This window comes from Plecotus auritus (assembly GCF_963455305.1).
Source record: "Plecotus auritus genome assembly, chromosome: 2".
In the NCBI taxonomy this organism is placed as follows: Eukaryota; Metazoa; Chordata; class Mammalia; order Chiroptera; family Vespertilionidae; genus Plecotus; species Plecotus auritus.
In genome coordinates this window covers 3,373,213-3,397,356 of record NC_137771.1, presented here as the reverse complement: position 1 = coordinate 3,397,356, position 24,144 = coordinate 3,373,213, and the positions used below count along the sequence as shown (strand labels likewise).

General features: G+C 50.4%; 1 protein-coding gene across 14 annotated transcripts in view; it reads right to left on the bottom strand.

Annotated features, from left to right (window-relative positions):
- The window catches only part of CAMTA1 (calmodulin binding transcription activator 1), a 701,446-nt gene that overhangs the window by 608,243 nt on the left and 69,059 nt on the right, over positions 1-24,144 (bottom strand). For 2 of the 14 annotated variants that reach the window (XR_013959951.1, XR_013959952.1), the window contains exon 4: positions 9,806-9,889. The exons of 11 other annotated variants lie outside the window; for them this stretch is intronic. Coding sequence is in view for 1 of the 3 variants with exons in the window: in XM_080656724.1 (XP_080512850.1) it covers positions 9,881-9,889 (9 nt within the window). In the remaining 2 variants the exon portion in view is untranslated. Of the gene's footprint in view, positions 1-9,599; positions 9,890-24,144 lie in introns of those variants that run through there. One more of the 14 variants, XM_080656724.1, reaches the window with a different exon arrangement.

Here is a 24,144-nt window from a genome sequence, read left to right as displayed (position 1 = left end):
AAACGGAAGGGAACCTAAAGTCGTTTGAACTTGATAAAGGTACTCATGGGGCGGGGTCCTTCTACCTTCCCAGGGGTGCTGGGAGCAGCGTGTGCTGCCCGGGGCTCTGTTCCCCCTTCTAAACCGGCTCCTCCTGCTGATGACAAGCTTTTTAAAAAACAGCGTTCTGACCCCAGCATCGATTTTCATTAACCTTTAAAGACACGATGTGGATCAAAATAGATATACTTTCTCTGCGTGGTACAGGGTGACCATGCCAGCCTCTCAGCCCTGGGAGGCAGGGTTTGTGTGCGGTCTGTCTGACAGCCTCAGAGCTACCGCAGGCGGCCTCTGCCGGGACTCACACACGCAGGACTGCTGAGCCACGTACAACTCCGAGAAGGTGAGGCTTATGCCAAAACAAAGGCAGCGATCTAAGACGCAACAGACAACGACAGGCACCTGAAGGGCGCTTTCTCCTGAGGGAACTCAGCGCTGCGGCGAGTTGCTCACACTGAGTTGGTGTTTTCATCGGTGATTCAATGAACAGACTCTGGATACAAGTCAAACCCCAAGTGGAAAGGTGCCATTTTTGGAAGATCCTGTCAAAACTATGGCCTTGTGTCCTGAAATCTTCCTCTGACTCAGAAATCTTGCCCCAAACCCATGATTCCAAGGAGGTGCCACTCTAATGAGGCAAGACCCTGGCAGATGCTTGGAGAAGCGGGGACAGGGTCAGGGTCGGGAAGTCCTGCTTGGTGGGCGGAAGGTCACAGCAGTGCCCATGCGGCACCGGCCCCTGTAAGAGCCTTGGCCTCCCCTCCTGCCTCTCCATCCCTGTTCCTCTCACCAGGAGTCATCAGTGCTTTCAGATCCACACAGAAAATCTTTATAAACCTTGGCCTCTCTGATCCCTGACCCTCTCCTCTCCAACGACCTTGGACTCACCTCCACCGTCATCCCCAAAGCCCGCGAGCCGCACGGCTACTGAGCACTGGAGATGTGTCTCGTGTGAAGTAAGATGTGTGGAAGTGTAAGACCCACATTGGAGCTCAAGGCTTTGTACAAAATAAATGTAAAATACCTCAATAATTTTATATTGATTACATGTCCACATACTTTAGATATATTGGGTTGGATAAAACATATTATTAAAATTAACTGGGTTTGTTTCTTTATGCTTTCTTGAAGCATGGCTACTAGAACATTAAAAATTGCACCTGTGGCCTAGACTGTAATTCTATTGGACAGCACTGCCCTAGCCTCGACGTGGACCAGACGAATCTGCTCTTCATCAGAACAAACTCCAGCGCCCCTCTGCCTCTAGAAAGCAGCGCCCCAGGCACCACGCCCCTTCCTGCCCTCCTTCCGCGTGAACCAGCGGGAAGCGGGCGTTGGTCCTCCGCACCTCACCAATGTCACGAATGACCTCGGGCTGCCAGATCCGTGGTCAGTTCTCAGTCTGGCTCTTAGTGACCTTGGGCCGCACCTGACACCCACGCTCCAGGCTCCCCTGCTCTGTGGGCCCTTTCATCCGCTTTTCCCTCCTTCTCCTGCCTCTTAACGCTGGGCGGCCCGGCCTGTGGGAACTTCTCCCCCACCCACTCGCTCCCTGCAGGGCCGCACCTCTAGGAGCCTGGGGAACAGCGTGCTACGCTGAAAACCCAACGGGCCACTCCAGCCTAGGCCCTCCTCCCCGCGTCAGACTCAGGCTGCGTGGCCGCCATGTCAACACCTCCAGGCAGAGAGAGCTAGCACGTCCACAACACAACCCTGGCTCTGTCCTCGGCCTTTCCCCAGCCTGCGGTGCCCTCGGGGTGCCAGCCTCAGTCAAGGTGCTCCCCTCCCTCCAGGTGTCAGTGCGGAACCAGGGCACCACCCCGACGCCTCGTTTGCACCGGGCCTATCTGCTCGCTCTGAGGCACATCCAGCTCTGACCACTCCCTCCGCCGGTCCCAGCACCCACCCCCGCCAGCCCTTGCAACATGTCTCCTAGCTGGTCTCCCTGCTTCCATCCCTGTCCCTGCACCAGGGAGCAGCAAACTCCTCTTCAAGGGCCAGACAGGGAATAGTTAGTTGGGGCTCTGCGGGCCACCTGGTCTCTGTCTTAACTGCTCAGCGTGGCTTCCAGCTCAAAAGCAGCTCAGACGATAGGTGAGTGAAGAGCGTGGCCCGTTCCATAAAACAGGAGCCGAAATGGACACTGACTGCTTAATGCCCTATCACTTCCGTGTGCCACAAAGCATTATTATTCATCTTTTTTTCAACAACGGGCCAACGTAAAAAGCATCTTAGTTTGCTGGCCGCACAAAAGCAGGCCCCAGGCTGACTTTGGCCCCTGGCCTACTCCCTGCACTGCGGGCACAGCGACCCTTTGCATCAGCCGTTTCCTGCTCAGCTCTTCTCAGATGGCTTCCCTTCTCATTCAGGGACGTCGAAGACCGGCCCGTGACCTCGGGGCCCACTACCTGGTCTCCTCCTCCCACCGCCCACACTCAAAGCAGCCCCACTGGCCCGCCCTGCTCTCCTCGCCTCACTTTTGCTATTGCCACACCCCCACCCCCACCCCAACCCGGGGAGGCTGGGGGGGTCGGGCCTTGCTGTTCCATCTGCTGGGAACACGCTTTCCTCAGATACCCACGGTGCCATGTCCTCCAAATCACCGAGTGAGACCCCGTTCAAGTCCCTCTCTAAAACAGACACTGAAACACCTACAACCTTTATGCAGTTTACCTGGCTTCACCGCTCTGCCATGTTCACTACCATCTGGCATTTATCCCTTTGTCTACTTAGGAACTCACAGATGAGGCCACTTTTAAACAGAAACAAAACAGCCTGGTGTTTAGGGGCATGAAACGGGGCTCGATGGCGGGGTGACCCTGAGCACCTCCGTCCTCACCTGTGCAGCCAGGAGAAGACGCCTGCCGCGCAGAGCCCTGGCGGGAACGAGTTACCAAGCTCACTGGGCAGAGAATGACTCCACTCCTAATTCTTGATTTCTGTTCCTGACCTCCCCACCCCACCCTCTTGGAGGGGCAGCGCCCCGTTCTGTCCGGCTTGGGTCCTGGTACCCAGGACGCGTTCAGTAGCTACTTACTAGACAGAGGAACAGGGGTTTGAGCTGAGTCACTGTGAGGTGGGAGAATCCTCACCACCCCGCCCATCATCCCACAGACACAGGGAAGTCAAGCTTCCGAAGACCCGCTGGAGAGAGAGGACCCCCGCCCCCGGGCGGCCCCACTGCTGGTGTTCACGTGCTGCCCTGAAGGGAGGCATAGCCGCCGACTAGGTCACCTCCCAAGAAACCCCCCCACAACCTAACACTGTGCTGTGGGCTCAAAGGCTACCCGTCCAGGGCTCTGACCTAATGAGAGAGACACCGACGTGATGTGGGGCAGGTTCAAGTTCGCCTGTGAAAGGCCAGCCTCTCTCTAGGCCAGCCCGGCAGAGCCTGGCAGTGCTTCCGGGGCCTGCGGGAGACTGCTTACTCAGAGGAGCTGATACCTAACTGACTTCTAAAAACAAAGACCATCTCGCCCCGAGCAGGTGTAAGAATGTTCCCGTCCGCCCGTCACCCACGGGGCCCTGAGCACCCAGGTGCGTGGCCCCGCGCTCCTGCGGGACATCTGAGCTGACTTACAGGGTGTTAAGGCGGTGACCGCACTCCCGGGCTCTGCCGTCTGGGGACAAGGTCTCATGTGAAGATAACTTATGTGTGTCCCAGCGTAACAAGGACTCTTTGCAGTGAGAGGTCTACCTCCTTTCAAATACTACCCACGGGGAAGACTGGCCGCTCACTCTCCTGACTCTCACCGGGGCTGTTTCCCAGTGAGGTCAGCAGTAACCCCTTCAGCGCAGGTCCCACCACGGAGAACATCCGGGAGTGAGTGCAGCGGAGCACACACTAGGGCAGCTGCTCCGGAATTCCGCTGCGTGACTGCCGACCTGCACTGGACACCACACCGCTGTGAGCGGGGCTGAGTCAAGGATCCTGAGGGTAAGAAGGGGCCGAGGGGCCCCCAGGAGGTGAGCCGCAGCGCCCCCCCCCCCCCCCCGACCACCGGAGCTGTGGCTCACGGGGGAAGGGCCTAGGAAGTGATGAGCTGTCTCTCTCTTATCCTGTGCTTGTTTTTTAAACGCTGCACTTGGCTGGTGATTAAGGTCACAGTGACACAGACAGCGCGGAGGGCCTGCGTGAGCCGGCCGGCCCGTCCCTCTCAGCACCGCTGCTGTTCGGTGGGGAACCTGGAAGCGCAGGCTGGGCCCTAATTGAACCCTGCATTAGCCGAGGAGCCTAAATAACACTCTGTCAGCTCTTGTGATCGAGCAAACCACACGCCTTGTGATATCCCAGCTGGCCTGGCAGTGCCCTTGACTGGAGGCTGAAGAGCTTCGGCTGGGGCAGAACGTTGACGTATCGTCTTTCCATTTCAAACTGCAATGATCACCCCTGGATTTGGCATCACACAGAGTGCTCCCAAAATTAGATTATGGCTAGTTAATGGAGCACCCCTCCCCGCGGAAGCACCCCAGAGTGCCGCTGCTCGCTGCTTTGCCGGTTTGCAGGAGGGAAAAGCCGTGGCTGTTTGGTTTACAAGATGCGGGGATAAAAACCATCTGCCTGGTCTGGTGTTTCTTTAATTAAAACTTTAATTACAGGTATATCTCTGCGCAGACCCGTGCAGCCTATCCGCTCCTGCTCTTAATTACCTGTGCTAACGAGCACGGGAGGCAGAGGAAACGCCGGCTGGGTGTCTATGTGCGAGCTCTGGCAGGTGAGAGCCACCCGGAGCAACGGCCGCGGCAGAACTCGGCCTTCCCGCCAGTCCCCGCGGTGGCAGGTGCCGGAGGAGGGGACCGGTCCCAGGCTTCCGTTGGGAGACTGCGGGCGAGGAGGAGTAAAACCCTCAGAGGCCAGCGCAGGAGAGCCAGGGGGGCTGGGTGATCGAGTCTGAAGGTCACAACTGGGGGCAGGCAGATGCATTGCCTACGACCACGCGCTGCTTCTGAGCGGGCCTACAGGGGGTGTGCGAGTCCGGCTCAGGCCGTGATTCTGAGGCGAGTCACTCAGCAGCTCGGTGACCCCCAGCACCGCTGCCAGGGGCACCGCAGCACCAACGAGAACAAAGGTGACGGCCCCACTGCTGCCAGGCCGGCCTGACAGGGCAGGGCCTCTGCTCGCTCGGGAGTCCGGAGCTTGCTCACGGGAGGGACAGGAGAGGGAGCCGTGCAGGACGGTGACTCTATTTCCCTGTCATCTCTCGGGGAAGGGCTCTCCCCTCAGGAGCGGGTTCCTCATCACCAAGAGGTGGGGTCCGACCATGACCTTGGGCCTTCCAGCTCTCGGGGCTATGTGGCAGGTACTCTAAAAGCCTGAGGGTGCCCGAGAACAGTCCCGTCCGTCCTTTACCCAACACTGTCCTACTCAGGGCTGGAGACGGGCATTCCTCAAACCATCTAAACCCGTCATGCTAAATCATCTACATGTTCAAGATCACCACCCATGTTACGATAGACATTCACAAACCATCTGACCACTAAGAGGGGCAGTGCCTACGCCTTTAAAAGGCTGGTCTGACAATCAAGAAACATCTATTTGAACCCCTACTATGTGCTGGGCCCCTGGGAAGACTTACTTTCCTGTCTGATGACAGATTCGCCCACAAGCATGGGCTGGATAGAAGGACAAAGAGAAAACAGGAAGTAGAGGAGGAGGAGTTGAGAGAAGAAGGAGGAATGACGAAGTAACTGTGTTAAAGAGGGGGAGCCCTGGCTGGCGTGGCTCTGTGGTTAGAGCGATGGCCTGTGCCCCGAAGGGTCTCAGGTATGATTCCGGTCAAGGGCTCACACCTGGGTTGCAGGTTTGATCCCAGGCCCCAGTCAGGGCGCATGCAGGAGTCAACCGATCGAAGTGTCTCTCTCACACTGATGTTTCTCTGTCCCCCCTCCCCCCGTCTTTCCCACTCTGAAAATAAACGGGAAGAGTATTCTCGGGTGAGGATAAAAAAGGGGGTGGGAAAAGAAAGGCAAAAGCAGTGCGGTCTTCTGCCTTCACTTGGCTCAGGACTCCTTTCTAGCCTGGTTTTTGGGGGGGTCAAAGGCCCACTTACCAGAGCCCACAGTCTACGAGGTGGACGGCTGGGACTCTGCCACAGAAAGGGTGCTGATACGGTGCCTGAATTACTCACCCTGCCCAGAGAGGCCGTGTTAGGTTACAACGTCGCTAACTAAGAATGAACAGCTCTGGCCCACGTTCAGGAAGCGCAGGTCTTGTTTGTGACGTGCACTTCCTGTCTTCCTGTCCTATCCGTCTGTGATTCTTGGCCGAGACTGGATGGGGCCAGTGCTCTGTGGTTCAAGGCTGTACGTGCAACCCTGGATGTGCGGCCACGACTGAGGGAGCCGCTGCCGCGGAGTCCCTGCCAGTGCCACACGAACGACAGCCTTCCTGGCGGTGGCGCCGGGGCAGGCTGCTGGAGGCCTCACGAAGCCAGCGTGCTGAGGGCGGGCGGTAGTGAGACAGCCGAGGCCCCGCGCCCACACGCAGCACCACTGTTGTGGGCTGCAGCAGGGCTGCAGGTGGCAGGCGGCAGGCGCCGGGAGAAAGGCGGCCAGGATTTCAGGCCCAGGCTGCACTGCACTAGGGGCGTGACCCGGGAGAGCTGACTTAACCACCTGCACGTCAGCGTCCTCGGGAGCAAACAGGGTTAACACACCACCTACTGCCCAGGGAAACTTGGGTAATTAAAATAATGAAGCACTTGGAAGGACGTGTGATCTAGCAGGAGGAAGCGCTGGGGCCTCTGGGTAAAAATCTTTAATCAGGTCAAGGCTTTCTGACGCCTTGAAAGCTAGGGAGACAGCTGACTGAGGCAAACGGGACGAGCAGTGCGACTCGGGGTCTCCCGCGGGTCCCTTGTCTGGAGTCTGCACAGCCCCAAACAGCCAACCAAAGGCCCCTATCAGCACTGGGTTAAGGGAGTCCGATCAGCTAAACTTTCCTTCCCAAAGGTTAGGAGCCCAGATCTACCTCTCTGCACCTGAACTTGGCCTCTCTTAGAGGCGCGTCATCACCATGAACCATGCAGCTCCTCTCTGTAGAAGACACCATCTCCAAGACAACGGCAGAGCCTAACAGGGAAGTCTTTGAATTTAACCTTCTGTTCCCCCAGAGCGCCACTTCCCAGCGAGCCCTTCCTGCTGGGCTTCTGGGGAGAGGGCCCGGCCGGGAGGCCACGGCTACGGCACGCAGGCCACTCAAAGTACTTTACCCACCTCAGCTCACCTCAACCTCCCCTGGCCCTCAGAGTGAGTACTATTATCATCCCCGCTTTAAAAAGGAGGAAGCTGAGGCACCAAGAGGGGAGGGAGTCAGTCTGAGTCAGACCTCTGCGAGGGCCCAGCCATGCTCCTGGCCCTTCCCCACAGGCTCGGCCCACCGCCTCTCAGCAGGACTGCAGCTGCCATCAGCACAGTCACAGGGCGCCCTGAAGTTCAAAAGCACCTCTGCTGGGGTCCCAGTCTCCGCCATCAGTGTTTCCTTTATCCCGCCCACAGGCCTACAAGCAAGCAGGAGACACCCTGTCCACGCTGCACAGAGGGTCCCCTCACGTACAGCCAATGGGACGTTAACAAACCCTGCACAGGAAGCCAAACCACGAGTTCACTGTTTGCTACCAACGTGCAGGTCTGTGAAGCCCTTCAGCCTGCGTGTTTAGCTCAGTGTGGATGCCTGCAAAGACCCCAGTGGCGACCAGGGACCCAGGGTTTTCTCCTTGGATCATGCTCACAAAAGCCACATCCACGTGCCTACCCTGCTAGAATCCCTAAATACTAACCAAATAAGCAATGATCGCTGAAAATAAGTAGCCTGTCTATACACAGGATCTCATAGAAAATCAGATTAATTTACAATGTATCAAGCAGAAAACAGTAAAAGAAAATCTGACCTAACTGCAAACTAAAACATCAAAATAAGTAAAAAAAAATTCTCTTCTGTACCTCCAGCTCCTACTGGCCGGACCTCTGAATAAAGTATTAGACACTCTCTCGGGGACACGGGAGCCCACGGGGGAGGTGTGAGGAGGCCCCGATTCTGTCACCAGGGAGCTGTGACTCTGGGGACCACAGCCAGCTCACCCTCGGGGCCCGGCCGGTGCAGGGCTGCTTAAGCGAGAGGAGCGGAGCAACCGCAGTGCGCAGCCTCCAGCCCGGCGGGCGGGTCTGTTCAACAGGCTCCGAGCTGACAGCACTCCTGGGGCTGGAAGCATATGGCACGGGAGGCACGAGTCAAGGATGGGATGGGGACACGTGCCACTCAACACTGAAAGCATTTTCATTAAAACGCTCCTGCAAATGCAAGGCTTGGTAATAAGTTGCTCCTAACTACTGGGACATTTACTCCATGTCCTCTCTGGCTTTATGATCATAGCATGTTTCACCTCTTTGCATTCCTCAGCTCTAGCATTTGCGGTTCTGTGGAAAGACACCCAACAGGCCAAAGGCAGCTTTCCAGGTATGTCTGCGTTACAGACAAAAACGAGCTGGCGTGCCTCGAGAAAGTTCACGCGGGTTCCACTCTCCAGTGAACAGCTCACTGCCGCTACCTTTAATTTGCGGTTCTGATGAATGACATAAACTTTTATAGGCAACAACAACGCTCAGAGAGGACTTACATCCATTTCGGTGCTCACTTAGCAGCTTCAGCTGTGTGCAATTAAAGCATCAGCATTAAATGTTAGAGGGTAAAATAATGAGACACTTAAAAAATAATCTGTGCTTCAGTAGACCATGCTACGATATCTCACACCATTTTTTTAAGGACATGATTTCTCACAAATATCTTGCCAGTTCAAAGAATAAACTCAAGTTTGACATTTGTTTTTAGATGTTGGTTTGTTTTGCTTAGGAATACAATTTTCTAAACAGAAGAATACAATAAAAAATGCATCGTCTGAAAAACAGTCCCAAACTAGCATATGGCATCAAGCAATCTGGTACACGAGCATCACAGCTGACTGACCAGCTTCAGCAGACACAAAAGGACACTTTCGATCGTGTTAATAAAATGTGCTTATTCTTAACTCAGGCCTCAAATAAAGAAATAAAATATTAAAAGAGGAGAAAGGTGAATTTTGGAAATGAGACAACTTTCTTATCTTCCATACATGGAATTAAAGAACTAAACTTTTTCTCCCCGTAATACTTGAAAATACAAAATGTAATCTGAGGTGGTAAAATGTGGCAGCTAAGGGTAATAAATTCAAGTTGCCACTGTTTTTTGAAAGAAACCAGAATTAATCCGCAAAAAAACAGGAGATGGGAGGGTGGGATGAGGGTGTGCATGTGGGAGGGGAGGGATTGTGGAGCAGGCTGTGTGTGTGTGTGTGTGTGTGTGTGTGTGTGTGAGAGAGAGAGAGAGAGAGAGAGAGAGAGAGAGAGAGAGAGAGAGAGAGGGAGAGAGAGAGAGTCGGTGTGAGAGAGAGAAATAGAGGTGTCAGAGAAGTAGAGGGGGGGGGAGAGGTGTCTTCGTGAACCACAAGTTAATTTAGCTATCGCAAAATATGAATAAAAACGGAGATATACTGTATGGGGAAATGTACTCATTAAACTAAAATTTTAAAAGGATGAAAACACAGATTACACTTTATTTTAAAAACTGAAATGAATTTTAATACAGAAAATGAAGACAGCATTTTGCAAATTTATCGCTCAAAGGGTTCTCTCTATTTGAGAAAATCAGCATGTTACACTTTGAGAGATGAAATGTTACAGCTTGCACACCAAAATTAAAAAATGAAATTAAATTAAAAAATGAAATGGTTACCAAGGTAATGCAGGTCAGGGGATCAAAGGTGAAGGGTCACACATTATTAAAAAGAAATCCAAAAGGACGGCTGCATCATGATCTCTGCAAAACAAAGGAGCTCCAGTAAGTGAAACTGACATCTCGGAGAAATGACAATTCAGTTCTTGAACAGCAGACTCCCTGTGACTGACAGCCACTCCTCACTCCGTGGAGAGCCGCTTTGATTTAGTACAAAACCAAACTTTAATTACCTGTTACCAATACAGTTTCTGTACACAACTAACAATTCCATCGTATTAAAACCCATAATCAGCCCAATTTTAAGTGACTGAAGTACTGACACTTCCGTGGACCCCACACCCTGTTTTCTGGAAACGACTGTATTTGACAAGTTGCCAACATATGAGAAATCTAATTTGGTCACAGCATGGTGAGGTTTTTTTTCCCTCTCCTCAAGGAATGAGTTCCAAAATTGAGTTTTGCAAATTTGTTTCATTTGAAGTAGCTGCATAAAATTTCCATTATTGGAACATTTAATATAACAATGTTCTAGAAGATAGCAATAAAGTGATACATGATAAAATAAACTGTGTAACTATATCTATTAAGATCTGTTCTCACATCAACTCTCACTGCACAGGGAGAAAAAGACATTTTAAGCAAAATAATTTGCTAGTTCTACTGGAATTAGACAGAACTAACAGCAGCTTGACACGAGGCCCATCTCACAAGGGAAAAAGTATCTGACAGGTTAGGCTTCCATTTCTTCAACAAATGTTATTACTTACCTTCCCCGTTAACAAACTAAAATAGTTTATGTTTCAAAAAGAACAGAAAGAGCTAACGTTTTGTTTTGCAACATACAGCTACCACCTAAATCAAGCATGTCAAACCTGCGGCCCACTGGCCCCGAGTTTGACATGCTTGACCTAAATCATGATGAACACAACTTTGCAGCAATAGCAGGTGTAACCGTAGTTACATTAAGTAACTTCCATGTCCATTTCACTGGGAAATAAGATGGACGCAGCCATGAGGGCAGTCGTCTTTAGTCTCCCTGCTACAACTGAACTGGAGGCTACATTCCCTGATTCCCAAGCCCAAATCCCTTAGTACCCATGGGCAGCAGGTGCTGGCGGGCCATGCGCACCCCAGCTCCCCGTCACAAGAGTGAAGGCGAGCCTACCCACCGGGAAAGCCCTTCGAGTCCCACCCCTTCCTCCGGTCTCCTGGTTCACTTTCACCCCACAACGCCCAACATTTGCATTTACCTTGTGAAAATCAAACTCCAAAAATACTTCTGGACTTAAATGCTGACAAGGGCCCGGACGGGTTTTATTAAAAGGAACAGGATCCCCTTTCCGGCAGCTTAGGGCAGGCGATCAATGAATCCAGGCAGACCTCACTCTATTGCGCTTCCCTTTACTGGTTTCACAGATGTTGCACTTTTTTCTGTTTTTGTTTTTTTATAAAATTGAAGACAAGACCCTCCACCAGCAAAAAGATTACGGCTCCCTGTATTGAGATACCAGACCCCAATCCGAAACCTCTCCGAAGCCTGTCAATAAACTCCTTAAAGATCCGCTTTCTGCTTCCCGATTAGGTTCTGTTAAAAGTAACGTGCAGTTTCCCACACAAGTGTGTTAGTGCCTCGAGGTCTCGTTGCTAAAAACATGATGTTTTTAAAGTTCCATAGCTACTGAGAAGTAAACCAGCATTTCATTTCTCTGGAACGCGCATCTCCCATAAAGTCTGTCACATATGTATTTGTTGCTGGGAGGCATGCAAGCAGTTTGCACACTACAGAAGGAATCAATACCCCATCAAAACGATGCGTGCGCTGTTTTAGTAGCATTGTTATTCAAGCCACTTCAGCATCTTTGTAAGAAAAGGCAAGAAGCTGGCAATACAACATTAGTCAAATTTTGTCTTACTAAAAAATTTCCTATTAAAAATGAGAAAAAGTCTAGTATTCAGATCCAGTATCTCTATGTAACTACCCTTTTATCACCAAAACACACGCATTTATTAAGTAATTTCTTCTTGAAAACAAGAGTGTGAAGTAAAGTACTCATAGGAGCTTTTCGGAAGTCTTCTAAACCACTTCTAAAACTCACCCACTCACAAAGTGTGTTAGCCCAAATGTCAGGGAATTGTTAAACTCCGTGAAGGATTTTGGCCAACGTTTTTCAAATGCGTTTGCTCTGTGGGCTGGAGGCAGGAAAGGCTTCCAGGGTTGACCACGTGCCCACCTCACGGACCCCGGGAGCAGGTGCAGCCCGTCAGGAGAGGCTGGCGCCAGCGCACACCTGGGCGCACCTGCCTCGCTGCAGCCGGAGCCGCAGCCGCGCCCTGTGCGGAGCAGGAGCCTGGCACACATTTCCCCTGGCAGCTGCCCACTTGACCTCGCGTCTGCTGCAGTGACACGTCTGCTCCAAACTCCAGCGGCGGCGGGGCCTGAGCAGCTCTGTACTTTCTCCCAAGGACCGGCCTAAGCTTTCTGACACAAACACGCTCCCGGCCCCTGCCTGGCCCAGCCAGAGTGCGCCTCGTGGACCAAAGGACCCACCTCTGAAAAACTCGCGTGGGCTGACTTGATGCATCCTGTGCATGCAGACTGAGGGGCTTCTTTAACCCAAACCAAAGCCCTACCTGGTGGAACCGACATCTTTCCATCGGGGGAGAGCAGGCCACTACTGCAGGAGAGCCCCGGGGACTGCTCAGAACCCCTGCTAAGCCCAGCCCAGAGCCGATGGCATGACCAGCATCTCGCTCTCACAATCGACCGCCGGGAGGCGGTACCGCCACACGGTGTTGTGACCGAAGAGAGAAACGCACCGAGCGTCACCTCCCAAGACCATCCAGTCACCAGAGTTCCGGCAAAGAGCCAGAACCGCCGAGGCGCTCCACGCCCGGACAGCTCGCACACGGATGTCCCCAACGCACTTGCACTCTGCGCGCCTTCATTTCTGGCACCAAGGACCAGCCAGCATTTATAAGCACAGAGATTGGTTCATTTCTCAACTATGAACAGACATAGAACCAAGAACACCATTTCTAATAAGGCTAAATCCTGACCATTTTCACCTCAAGCACATTCGTTTCTAAACCAAACACGTGAGAAAAGCAGAAAGGAGTGGAAATAAAGACCCAGAAAATTCAGAGAACCGAGGCAGCGAGGAGACAGGAAGAAACCCAGCGCCCCCGAGCCCGGACAGCTTCCTAATTCCTTACAAAGCGGCTATCAACTCAACCACACGCTCTCCGCAGCAGAAACGAACCTCAGCGAGTGATTCCAAGCTTACCAAGAGCCATGTCCAGCCAAAGGCTTATCCCAGGTGTGGACAAAAAGGGGCCACACACTAACCCTGACCAGCTCAGGGGAGACCGCCTGGTGGCCTCACACTCAGAGGCCTCAAGTGCCACCAGGATGGTCGGAAATGAAAACTTCCTAACTAAAAGTGAGTCATGGTGCAGTCATGTCCAAGGCCCCTATCTTCCCTGACCAAGTTATCTTCCCTGACCAAGGTATCTTCCCTGACCACGGTATCTTCCCAGACCAAGGTCAATCTTTACTTTAACTGACCCTGTCTATTGTCTTCTGGGATCTACGATAACATGCCGTGGGAAGGTCAAGGTAACTCCGATTTCCAGACCTCAGAGCAGAGACCACAAAACCCTCGCTGTGGTCACTGTAGTGTCCATTGGTAACAGCTCACTATCCTGCACCCACCTGTGTATCTATTCGTTTTACGTTTTATCTAATCCCAGAGGTTTCCCCACTTTGCATTCTCCCGCCTCCCTAATCTATCACCAAGGGATTTCATGTAACCCCCTACGTTAAGCATGTCAAACTCGTGGCCCGCAGGCTGCATGCCTCATTTATTTGGCCCGTGTTAGCCTTTGAGTTTGACATGCTTGCCCTACGTCTTCTTCTTTTATTCTAATGAATAAAATACGGCGCAAAGCTGCCATTCGCAGGAGCATTTTCTCAATCCATTGAGATTTTGCTTCCCGGCAACTGTCAGTTTGGCTCAAATAAACTCAAAAATTTTCTACATGGGGATGGAGCAAAAAACTTTTAATCTATAAAAATAAATAAATAAATCACCAATGTAGAAAGAAACCAAGATGGCGGCATAGGTAAACATCTGAACTTGCTGCCTCGCACAACAACTTCAAAACTACACCTAAAAGACAAAACGGACACCACCCAGAAGCACAGGAAGACTGGCTGAGTGGAAATTCTACAACTAGAAGGAAAGAGAAAAGCACACTGAGACTCAGAGGAGCTGCGGAGACAGAGGTACGGAGGCGCGCACGCAGAGAGGGAGGCGCGCACGCAGAGAGGGAGGCGCGCGTGGAGAGGGCTGGCAACTGAGGACACGGCGGGCTTTTTCAATCCGCATGGAGACACAAGCTCCCGACTGCTCTGAACTCCAGTTCTGGGCGAGACTCTGGGGACCCAGACTCATATGGGGAGAAACTAGACTGTCTGGCAGCAGGCGGAACTCGAGGGCGGCTTTCTCTCAGAGGTGCTTGCAGCGATTACTGCGGGACACTGAGACCCAGGGGCCTCTTAGGGCAGGGCTGACGGAAGCCATTGCTGTTTGCTCCACCCTGAGACTCCGCCCCATCCAAGCTGTGCGCAGAGGCTTTTGCATATGAATGGCCTGGTCCTTTGAATTCTAAATTTACCTAACAAACTGCAGCTGAATCAGAGAGACCCAGAACATGCAAAAGAAGGCCCAAGGCCCCATAGCAGCTTGCATTGCTTCACAGCTGGGCCTCATCAGGGCACCTCCAAACCCCAAACAAAGAACAGGAATCTGCAGATCTCTCCGTAGCTCCTCCAGGCAGAGGCTAAATTAGCACCTCCTTGGAGATCCAAGAGCCAATGTACCCAGTGGTCAGAGTAAGACCATCCAGATTACAACTCCTCAGATCCATAAGAGAGACACTCAAGGGGCAGACTCAGTGAGCACCAAAGCCCCACTGAAGCAAGTCTTGCCTCATAATAGTGTCACCAGCACAGAAGTGCTCCCAGCTAGACACAGCTGATCCTCACAGCCAATTGGCCTGGAGGTCAATTCCTCCCAGTGATACCAACAACAATCAAGGCTTAACTACAACAAGACTGTGCACAACAGCCCACAAAGGGGTGCACCAAGAGTGTCCACCTCAGGTAACTGGGGAGGCTGAGCCACTGAGCCCTATAGGACACCTAGCACACAAAGCCACTCTATCAACTCAGGGAAGCAACTAAAATGCAGAGACAAAGAAAGGGGTCACAAATGAAAGAAATGGAGGAAAGCAAACTACTGGATATAGAGTTCAAAACCACGGTTATAAGGTTTTTCAAGAATTTTCTAAAAAAAGGCCGATAAATGTAGCGAGACCGTCGAGGATATGAAAAAGGACCAATCAGAAATTAAGCATACACTGACTGAAATAAAGAATAATATACAGAGACCTAACAGCAGACTAGAGGATCGCAAGAATCAAGTGAAGATTTGAAATACAAAGAAGCAAAAAAACACTCAACCGGAAAAGCAAAAAGAAAAAAGAATCCAAAAACTTGAAGATAGTGTAAGGAGCCTCTGGGACAACCTCAAGTGTACCAACATCCAAATTATGGGGGTGCCAGAAGAAGAGAGAGAGCAAGATACCGAAAACCTATTTGAAGAAATAATGACAGAAAACTTCCCCCACCTGGTGAAAGAAATAGACTTACAAGTCCAGGAAGCGCAGAGAACCCCAAACAAAAGGAATCCAAAGAGGACCACACCAAGACACATCATAATTAAAATGCCAAGAGCAAAAGACAAAGAGAGAATATTTAAAGCAGCAAGAGAAAAACAGTTAGTTACCTACAGTTGATTTCTCAACAGAAACTATGCAGACGGGAGTGGCAAGAAATATTCAAAGTGATGAATAGCAAGAACCTACAACCAAGATTACTCTACCCAGCAAAGCTATCATTCAGAATTGAAGGTCAGATAAAGAGCTTCACAGATAAGAAAAAGCTAAAGGAGTTCATCACCACCAAACCAGTATTATATGAAATGCTGAAAGGTATTCTTTAAGAAGAGGAAGAAGAAAAAAGTAAAGAGAAAAATTATGAACAACAAAGTGACAACAAATACATATCTATCAACAAGTGAATCGAAAAATCAAGTGAATAAAAAATCTGATGACCAGAATAAGCTGGTGCATATAATAGAATCAGGGGCATAGAAAGGGAGTGGACTGACAATTCTTAGGGGGAAAGGGGTGTGGGGGGTGCGGGAAGAGACTGGACAAAAATCATACACCTATGGATGAGGACAGTGCTGGGGGGCGGGGGTAAGGGCATGGGGTGAGGTGGGGTGGGGTGGGAACCGGGTGGAGGGGAGCTATGGGGGGGGGGAGGGGAACAACTGTAATAATCTGAACAATAAAGATTTTAAAAGATAAATAAATGAATCACCAATGTGTCATTCAACTCACTGACCAATTCACTGGCATAAAGCACACCTGAGCACAGACCACCCTTCAGTGAAGTGGGGGCTGTATTCCTCTCCTCCTCCAGGCTGGCAGTGGTGGGAGCTGCTCAGCGCCATGGACATACCATCGCTGAAACGCTAAGACAAGAGCACGGGGTTTTCAAGTGTGAGTCCTGCACGTGCAGCGGGAGGACTCCCTCCCCCTCCCTCCCCACAGGAGCCATCCCACCCGTGTCAGCCTCTCTGGAAACAGACATCCTCTGTCAGCTGCTCAAAGAGCGTCTGTTTTAAGATACTTGTTTCTCAAAATGGCTATTAACTCAACAACATAATGCGTTCTATAAACGATGCAGCAATCGATCCCTACAGTCATCGCACTGTTTCCACTATGGTCCTCAAGAAGAAAACAAAAGCTAAAACTACAAATCAAATGCCTTTCCAGCTAATGCTTGACCCTCAACAAAGTAAATTTTCCCCAAAAGCTTCAAAGCTCTTACAAAAGGACGAAGAGGGGAGGGGCCGCAGAGCGCTCACTGTGGGGGAAGATGCTGGCTGTGTGGTGCATACATGTGCACACTTATCAACCGTACACTTAAAGCCTGTGCACTTACATGTCAATTGTACCTCAACAGACTGCGTGAGAATGGGGAGGCAGGCACCAGGCAGGGCGCTGCCCGCCCCATGGCCCCATGCAGAGGAAGTGAGTGAGGCCTGGGGGAGACAGCAGGACCCCCTTCCCGGACCCACTGGCCCATCTCTGGAACCACTGCCGCTGGTCTTGCTAGGTGACATAAAAGAATCCTCGTCGTTTGAAATAAATAAATATGCAGACACTAAATAGTTCCAACATTTTATATTGATCGCCTTCATATTAGCCACAAACCTGAAATTATCACATTTTCTAAATCAAAACCAGGGCAGTCTGACATAGTTTCTCTAAGAAGGGACTATTCGAAATCAGCTTCTGACGTTCTCCTAGCTTTGCAAATGACATGTAAATTCACCAAATAGCCTTACGTTTTCCCCTCCGATTTGTCTATATTATGTCAACTCTGTCATAGCCAATACCCGTTCCTGTCTGGACTATTCCACCCGGGAGAAGGGATAACGGAATACATGCCACGTCCCTCCGCATACAAATGTACCGGAAACAGAGCACCAGGGACGCTGCCTTCTCGCTGTGCTGGTTCTTTCCCAGCTCGCTGAGGCCCACGCCAGTGCCTGTTTCAATGCTCCTCCGGCTTCCTGCACCGGTCAGGGTCATTCCAAGCCCTGCATTCCCATTTCCTCTGTTCACCGATTCTCAAACTTCACATGGAATAGGAATCCCCTATTTAAGCCTGGTCATTTGTAAAAATCGTTTTCCAAGTCCTACCCCGCAAGAGTCCAGTTAGTGCATCAAAAGACGAGCTGAACAGGTCCAGTCGGCTCCACAGGGCAGTTTTACCAAACATTCAAAGAAGAACTAACTCCTCCACTCCTCAGCTTCTCCCAAAAATCCAAGTGGAAGAACACTTACAAGCTCTTTTTATGAGGCCAGCATTAGCCTAATTTCAAAACCAGATAAAGACACTACAAAGAAAGAGGATTACAGGCCAATATCCCTGATGAACATGGATGCTAGAATCCTCAACAAAATATTAGCAAATCGGATCCAGCAATACATTTAACAGATCACACACCATGACCAAGTGAGATTTATTCCAGGGATGCAAGGCTGGTACAATATTCGCAAATCAATAAACGTGGCACATCACATAAACAAACTGAAAGACAAAAATCACGTGATCATATCAAAAGACAGAGAAAAAGCATTCAACAAAATCCAACAACCATTTTTTAAAAATTTATTTTTATTGGTTTCAGAGAGGAAGGGAGAGGGAGAGACAGAAACATCACTGATGAGAGAGAATCAGTGATTGGCTGCCTCCTGCCCATCCCCTACTGGGGACTGAGCCCGCAACCCGGGCATGTGCCCCTTGACCGGAATCGAACCCAGAACCCCTCAGTCTGCAGGTCAATGCTCTATCCATTGAGCCAAACCACTTAGGGCTCCAACACCCATTTTTGATAAAAATTCTCAGCAAAGAAGGAACAGAGGGATCATTCCTCAACATAATAAAGGCCATATTTGACAACCTACAGCCAATATCATAATCAATGGGCAAAATCTAAAAGCATTTCCCCTAAGAACAGAAACAGGACAGGGATGTTTGCTTTCACCACTCTTATTCAACACTAGAGGCCTGGTGCATGGATTTGTGCACCGGTGGGGTCCCTTGGCCTGGCCTGCGGGGATCAGGTTGAAACCGGCTCTCCGACATCCCCCGAGGGGTCCTGGATTGCGAGAGGGTGCAGGCCAGGCCAAAGGACCCCACCGGTACACGATCAGGGCCGGGGAAGGACCATGGGAGGGCTCCAGAGCATGTCCGGCCTGTCTCGCCCAGTCCCAATCGGCTGGACCCCAGCAGCAAGCTAACCTACCGGTCGGAGCATCTGCCCCCTGGTGGTCAGTGTACATCATACGACTGGTCGAATGGTCGGACACTTAGCATATTAGGCTTTTATTATAGGATAGTACTGGGAGTCCTAGCCACAACCATCATACAAGAAGAAAACATAGAAAGTATTCAAAGTGGAAAGGAGGAAATGAAACTTTCATTATTTGCAGATGATATGATATTGTACATAGAAAACCCTAACGACTCTACCAAAAAACTACTAGATTTAATAAAGGAATTCAGAAACATAGCAGGCTACAAAATTAACACCCAGAAATCCATAGCATTTTTATACACCAGTAGTGAACTCTCAGAAAAAAAAACTAAGAAAACAATCCCATTTACCATTGAAACAAAAAACATTAAGATATTTAGGAATAAGCTTAACCAAGGAGGTAAAAGACCTGTACTCCAAAAACTACAGGACGTTGAGAAAAGAGATAGAGGAAGATATAAACAAGTGGAAGAATACCATGTTCATGGATTGGTAGAATCAACATCATTAAAATGTCCATATTACCCAAAGGAATCTACAGATTCATTGCAATCCCTATTAAAATACCAATGGCATATTTCACAAATCTAGAACAAATGCTCCAAAAATTTATATGGAACCAAAAAAGACCCCAAATAGCTGCAGCAATCTTGAAAAAGAAGAACAAGGTTGGAGGAATCACAATACCAGATATCAAGGTATACTACAAAGCCACTGTGCTCAAAACAGCCTGCTCCTGGCACAAGAACATGCATCTAGATCAATACAACAGAACAGAGAACCCAGAAAGCGACCCAAGCCACTACGCTCAGTATTTGACAAAGGAGGCAAGAGCGGACACTGGAGCAGAGACCGTCTCTTCAGGAAGTGGTGCTGGGGAAACTGGACAGATGCATGCCAACAAATGAAACCAGACCACCAGCTTACACCATACCCAAAAACAAACTCAAAGTGGATGAAAGACTTAACTGCAAGATGTGAAGTCATAAAAGTCCCAGGAGAAACCACAGGCACTAAGATCCCAGGCACCTCTCACAGCCATGTGCTTACCAATACATCCCCTAGGACAATGGAGACTGAGGGGAAAAGAAACAAATGGGACAACAGCAGAATAAAAGGCTTCTGCTCAGCAAAAGAAACCATCAACCACACAACAAGAGAGCCCACTGCATGTCTGCCAAGGATACATCTGATAAGGGGTTCATCTCCAAAATATAGAGGGAACTCATACAATTTAACAAAAGGAAGACAAACTATCCAATTTAAAAAATGGGCAAAGGACCTGAATAGACACTTCTCCAAAGTGAACATGCAGATGGCCAAGAGACGTATGAGAAAATGCTCAAAGTCACTGATCACCAGAGAGATGCAAATTAAAACGGCAAGGAGGGATCACCTCACACTATCAGAATGGCTACCATCAACAAATCAACAAATGACAAGTGCTGGCGGGGATGTGGAGAAAAGGGAACCCTAGTTCCCACACTGCTGGTGGGCATGCAGACTGCTCCAGCTATTGTGGAAAACAGTATGGAGTTTCCTCAAAAAATTAAATATGGATCTGCCATTTGACCGAGTGATCCCACTTCTAGAAATATATCCTAAGAAATCCAAAACACCAATCAAAAGAATGTATGCACCCCTATGTTCATAGCAGTGCAATTTGCAATAGCTAAGATCTGGAAACAGCCCAAGTGCCCATCAGTTGATGAGTGGATAAAAAGCTGTGGCACATTTTCACCATGGAATACTGTGCAGCAGTGAAAAAGGATCTCTCACCCTTTGAGACAACATGGAGGGACTTGAACAGTATTATGCTAAGCAAAATAAACCAGTCAGAGAAAGACAAGTATCCCATGATCTCACTCATATGTGGAATCTAATGAACAACATAAACTGATGAACAAAATAGATCCAGAGACATGGAAGCACAGAATAGACTGTCAAACCTCAGAGGGAAGGCAGGGGTGGGTGGGTGAGTGGGAAGAGATGAACAAAAGAACTTGTATGCGTGTATGCATAGCCCATGGACACAGACAATAGGGTGGTGAAGGCCTGGGGTGGGGAGTGGGGATGGACTAGAAGGGGTCAATGCGGGGGGGGACATACATAATATTTTCAACAATAAAGATGAGAGAGAGAGAGAGAGAGAGAGAGAGAGAGAGAGAGAGAGGAGCTGAACAATATGCAGTTTCAGTAAAACCCCCAGAAGAGTCCACAGTTCTCACTTTAAGAACAACTGTGACGGTAGGTCCCACCCCATCCCCTGGTCCCCACACACCCCGCCTCCTTCGGGCACCCATCACAGCTGGCAGTGGCCCTCCCTCCCAAGACTATTGAGTTTTTTAATGCCAATGCATGCCTAAGAAGTCTTTAAGACCCAAATAATGAAGCCATAGAGACAGGGCGGGGTGGCGATACCAGGAGTATGGAGTCCTCCCTGGGCTTGTAAAGTCACACCAAGCGATTCTGGGTTCCAGCATCAGCTCCACCACTTCAATTCCATGACACCGGACAAATGACTTCGTTCTTAACTAAGTCTCACTTTCTTCGTTTATCACATGAAGTAATAACATCCCTAGCTCATGGGGATGCTGAGAGAATTAGTGGAAATAATGATGGAGGCTGCCTGGCAGGTGCTGAGGGCCTGGAAAGCCATAGCCATTAGCGCCGGCTGCAGTGACTGTGATGATGATCACCTCGCATTCTTTTTCTTACCCGGTTCTTCCCAAGGTTTACAAGAGGGATGCTGCTATCCCCATGTTTGCAGATGGGCAAAGGTTAAGTTCAAGACACACATCTTAAAAAGCAGCCGAGCTAGAATTCAAGCTAGATCTGTTCAGACGGGCCACCCCCGGCCCTGAAGGGAATGGAAGACGGTCCACCGGCCTGGCAGTCCGTCCTCCCCACTCCGTACAGGGCCTGCCCACGGAGCTCCCAGCAAGCGGTGGGGGAGGATGAGCAGGTAGGTCCTCAAGGATGACTCACACTTCTAGACCCACTGCTGCTGCACCTATTATAGCACCGACACGATATATTTAAAAGGATACACGTGGGATTTAAATCAGTGAAATAATAGAAACAGAGTCAAGGACTCATTTGCATATTTGTATGCAAAAAAGGAAGAAGAATTGTTTTCCATTCTGCAGTTCTACTCACTAAATTCATTCATCAACAAGCATTTACTGAGCACTGGACGCTGGACAGACTCTGGACCGGGTGCCAGGCTGCTCGTCTGCCTGAGCCACGGAGGCAAGATTTCAGACACGGGAGGTCAGTCAGGCCCACGAACACAGTGAAGGAGAAGCGCGCGATACTATGGAAACTCACGGCAAGGGAACCGCCTGCCACTGCCGGGCGGAAATTTCCCCAGGAAATACCCTTCAGCTGGGATGTGGAGGGTGACCATCTTCTCAGAGAAGAGATGGCAGGTAAAGGCAACGTGGCCGTGTGGACCGGAGCGTGCAGAACTGGGGGAGACACCAGAGGCTGGAACAGAGCACCAGGGGAGAGGGGCTTGGCAGGGCTGCAGGGTGGGCATGATTCAAGCACAACAGGAAATCCTTCAAAGGTTCGGGGAAAACGGTACCAAAATCCAACTGGCATCTTTGTAAGACCGCTCTGGCATCTGAGTGGAGACAGGGCTGGAGGGGACGAGGGCAGAGCAGGGACAGGAGTCAGGAGGTGCCGCAGAGCAGTGGGGCGTGGCCGGGAGCAGTGGCTGTAAAGAGGGACTGGGACAGATGGAAAGTTATCTGGGAATACAACCTGTAGGTTTGGGTTCAGTATGGAGTAAAAGAAGGGGGGCCCAAAAGGACGCTAAGGGGGGAAATTAGCAACTCTGCGGCAGGAACCTGACCGCCACCAGCAGCCAGGGCTTCACGGTAACCGCGAGGTGATGTCCTGCTGACGCGAAGGGAGGAGAAAGGCGCTGCGCCCTGCGGTCTTCCTTCCCCGAACCCGGGCCTCCCGCCTGATCACGAGGGAAGCAGCACACACCCAGATTGCAGGGCATCGTACGAAACCACCCATCGGTCACGGTCAACAAAAGCAAGGCCAGTCTGCGGCAGCGCCTCAGCCCGGAGCGGTCTAAGGCGCAGCGGGACTAAGTGGCTGTGACATCCTGGAAGGGGTCCTGGAACAGGAAAGGACACGGGGGGGGGGGGGGGGGGGAGGGGGGGGGCGGGACTAAGGAAACCCGACGTGCGTTTAGTTTATAACGCCGCGTCAATACTGGCTGACAATGCGCCACAGTAACGTCTGGGTATAGGGGACACAAGAACTCCGTGACATTCTAGCAACTTCCTTGTGAATCTAAAAGTGTTGTAAGTGTCAAGTTTATTTTAACACGAACCGCCAGGCCTGACTTGCGCACCTGGGAGGTGCCCTTTATGGAGACGGGGAGACGGGGAGACAGAGAGGAAGACGGTGATTCTAGTCCAGGCCCGCTGAGGGCAGCAGCCTGTCAAGCCCAGGCAGGCAGCTCTGGGCTGGAGTCTGGCAGAGAGCTCAGTCCAAACACGAATTTAGAAGCCTCAGCAGGCAACTAGGGAAGTAGTTTCTAGAGAAAGAATGGATAGCAGGAAGTGAAGTGCCCAGTCTGATTCCTGAGAATGTCCACGTAGCAGTCAGACATAGGAGGAGGTCTAGTCTCGGGCTCTGATGAAAGTCTACCTCGAGGTGCAGGGAGAGGAGAGTAAGAAGCCACATACAGCACTGGGAGAAAGACGGGGCCGGGCCAAGGGGAAAGGCATGGTCCACTTGCTTAAATGTGGTTGAAAAAGCGAATAAATAATCACTGAAAAATTCTCCTTATATTTAACAACTCTGAGATCCCTGACGAGCCAACAAAGAAGTTTCAACAGAATAATGGAAGCTAAATTTGGAGTGGAGTGTTTGAGTAAGAGATGAGGAACTGGGGGGGAAATAACTCTTACAAGAAATCTGGCTCTCGGATTTGTGCAACCACGTTCACAGCAACATCATTCACAGACCCAAGGTAGAAGCAACCCAAGTGTCCATCGCTGATGACGGCTAAGCAAACTGGGGCATGTACCTGATGAAACACGATTCCGCCTTTCAAGGGAAGGGGATTCTAACATGTGCTACAATGTGGATGGACCTTGAGGACATTATGCTACATGACACAGTCAGTCTATTAGGATAAATACCAACATGATGCTACTTGTATGACGTACCCAGTAGTAAAATGTATAGAAACAGAAAGTTGAATGCAGGTTGCCTGTACCTGGGGGGGAGGGGATGAGGTGTGAGTGTTTAACGAGGACAGTGTCCCTTTAGCAAGATGAAAAGAGTACAGGATGTCGACAATATGAATTTATTTAATATCAAAGAACTGTACACCTAAAATGGTTC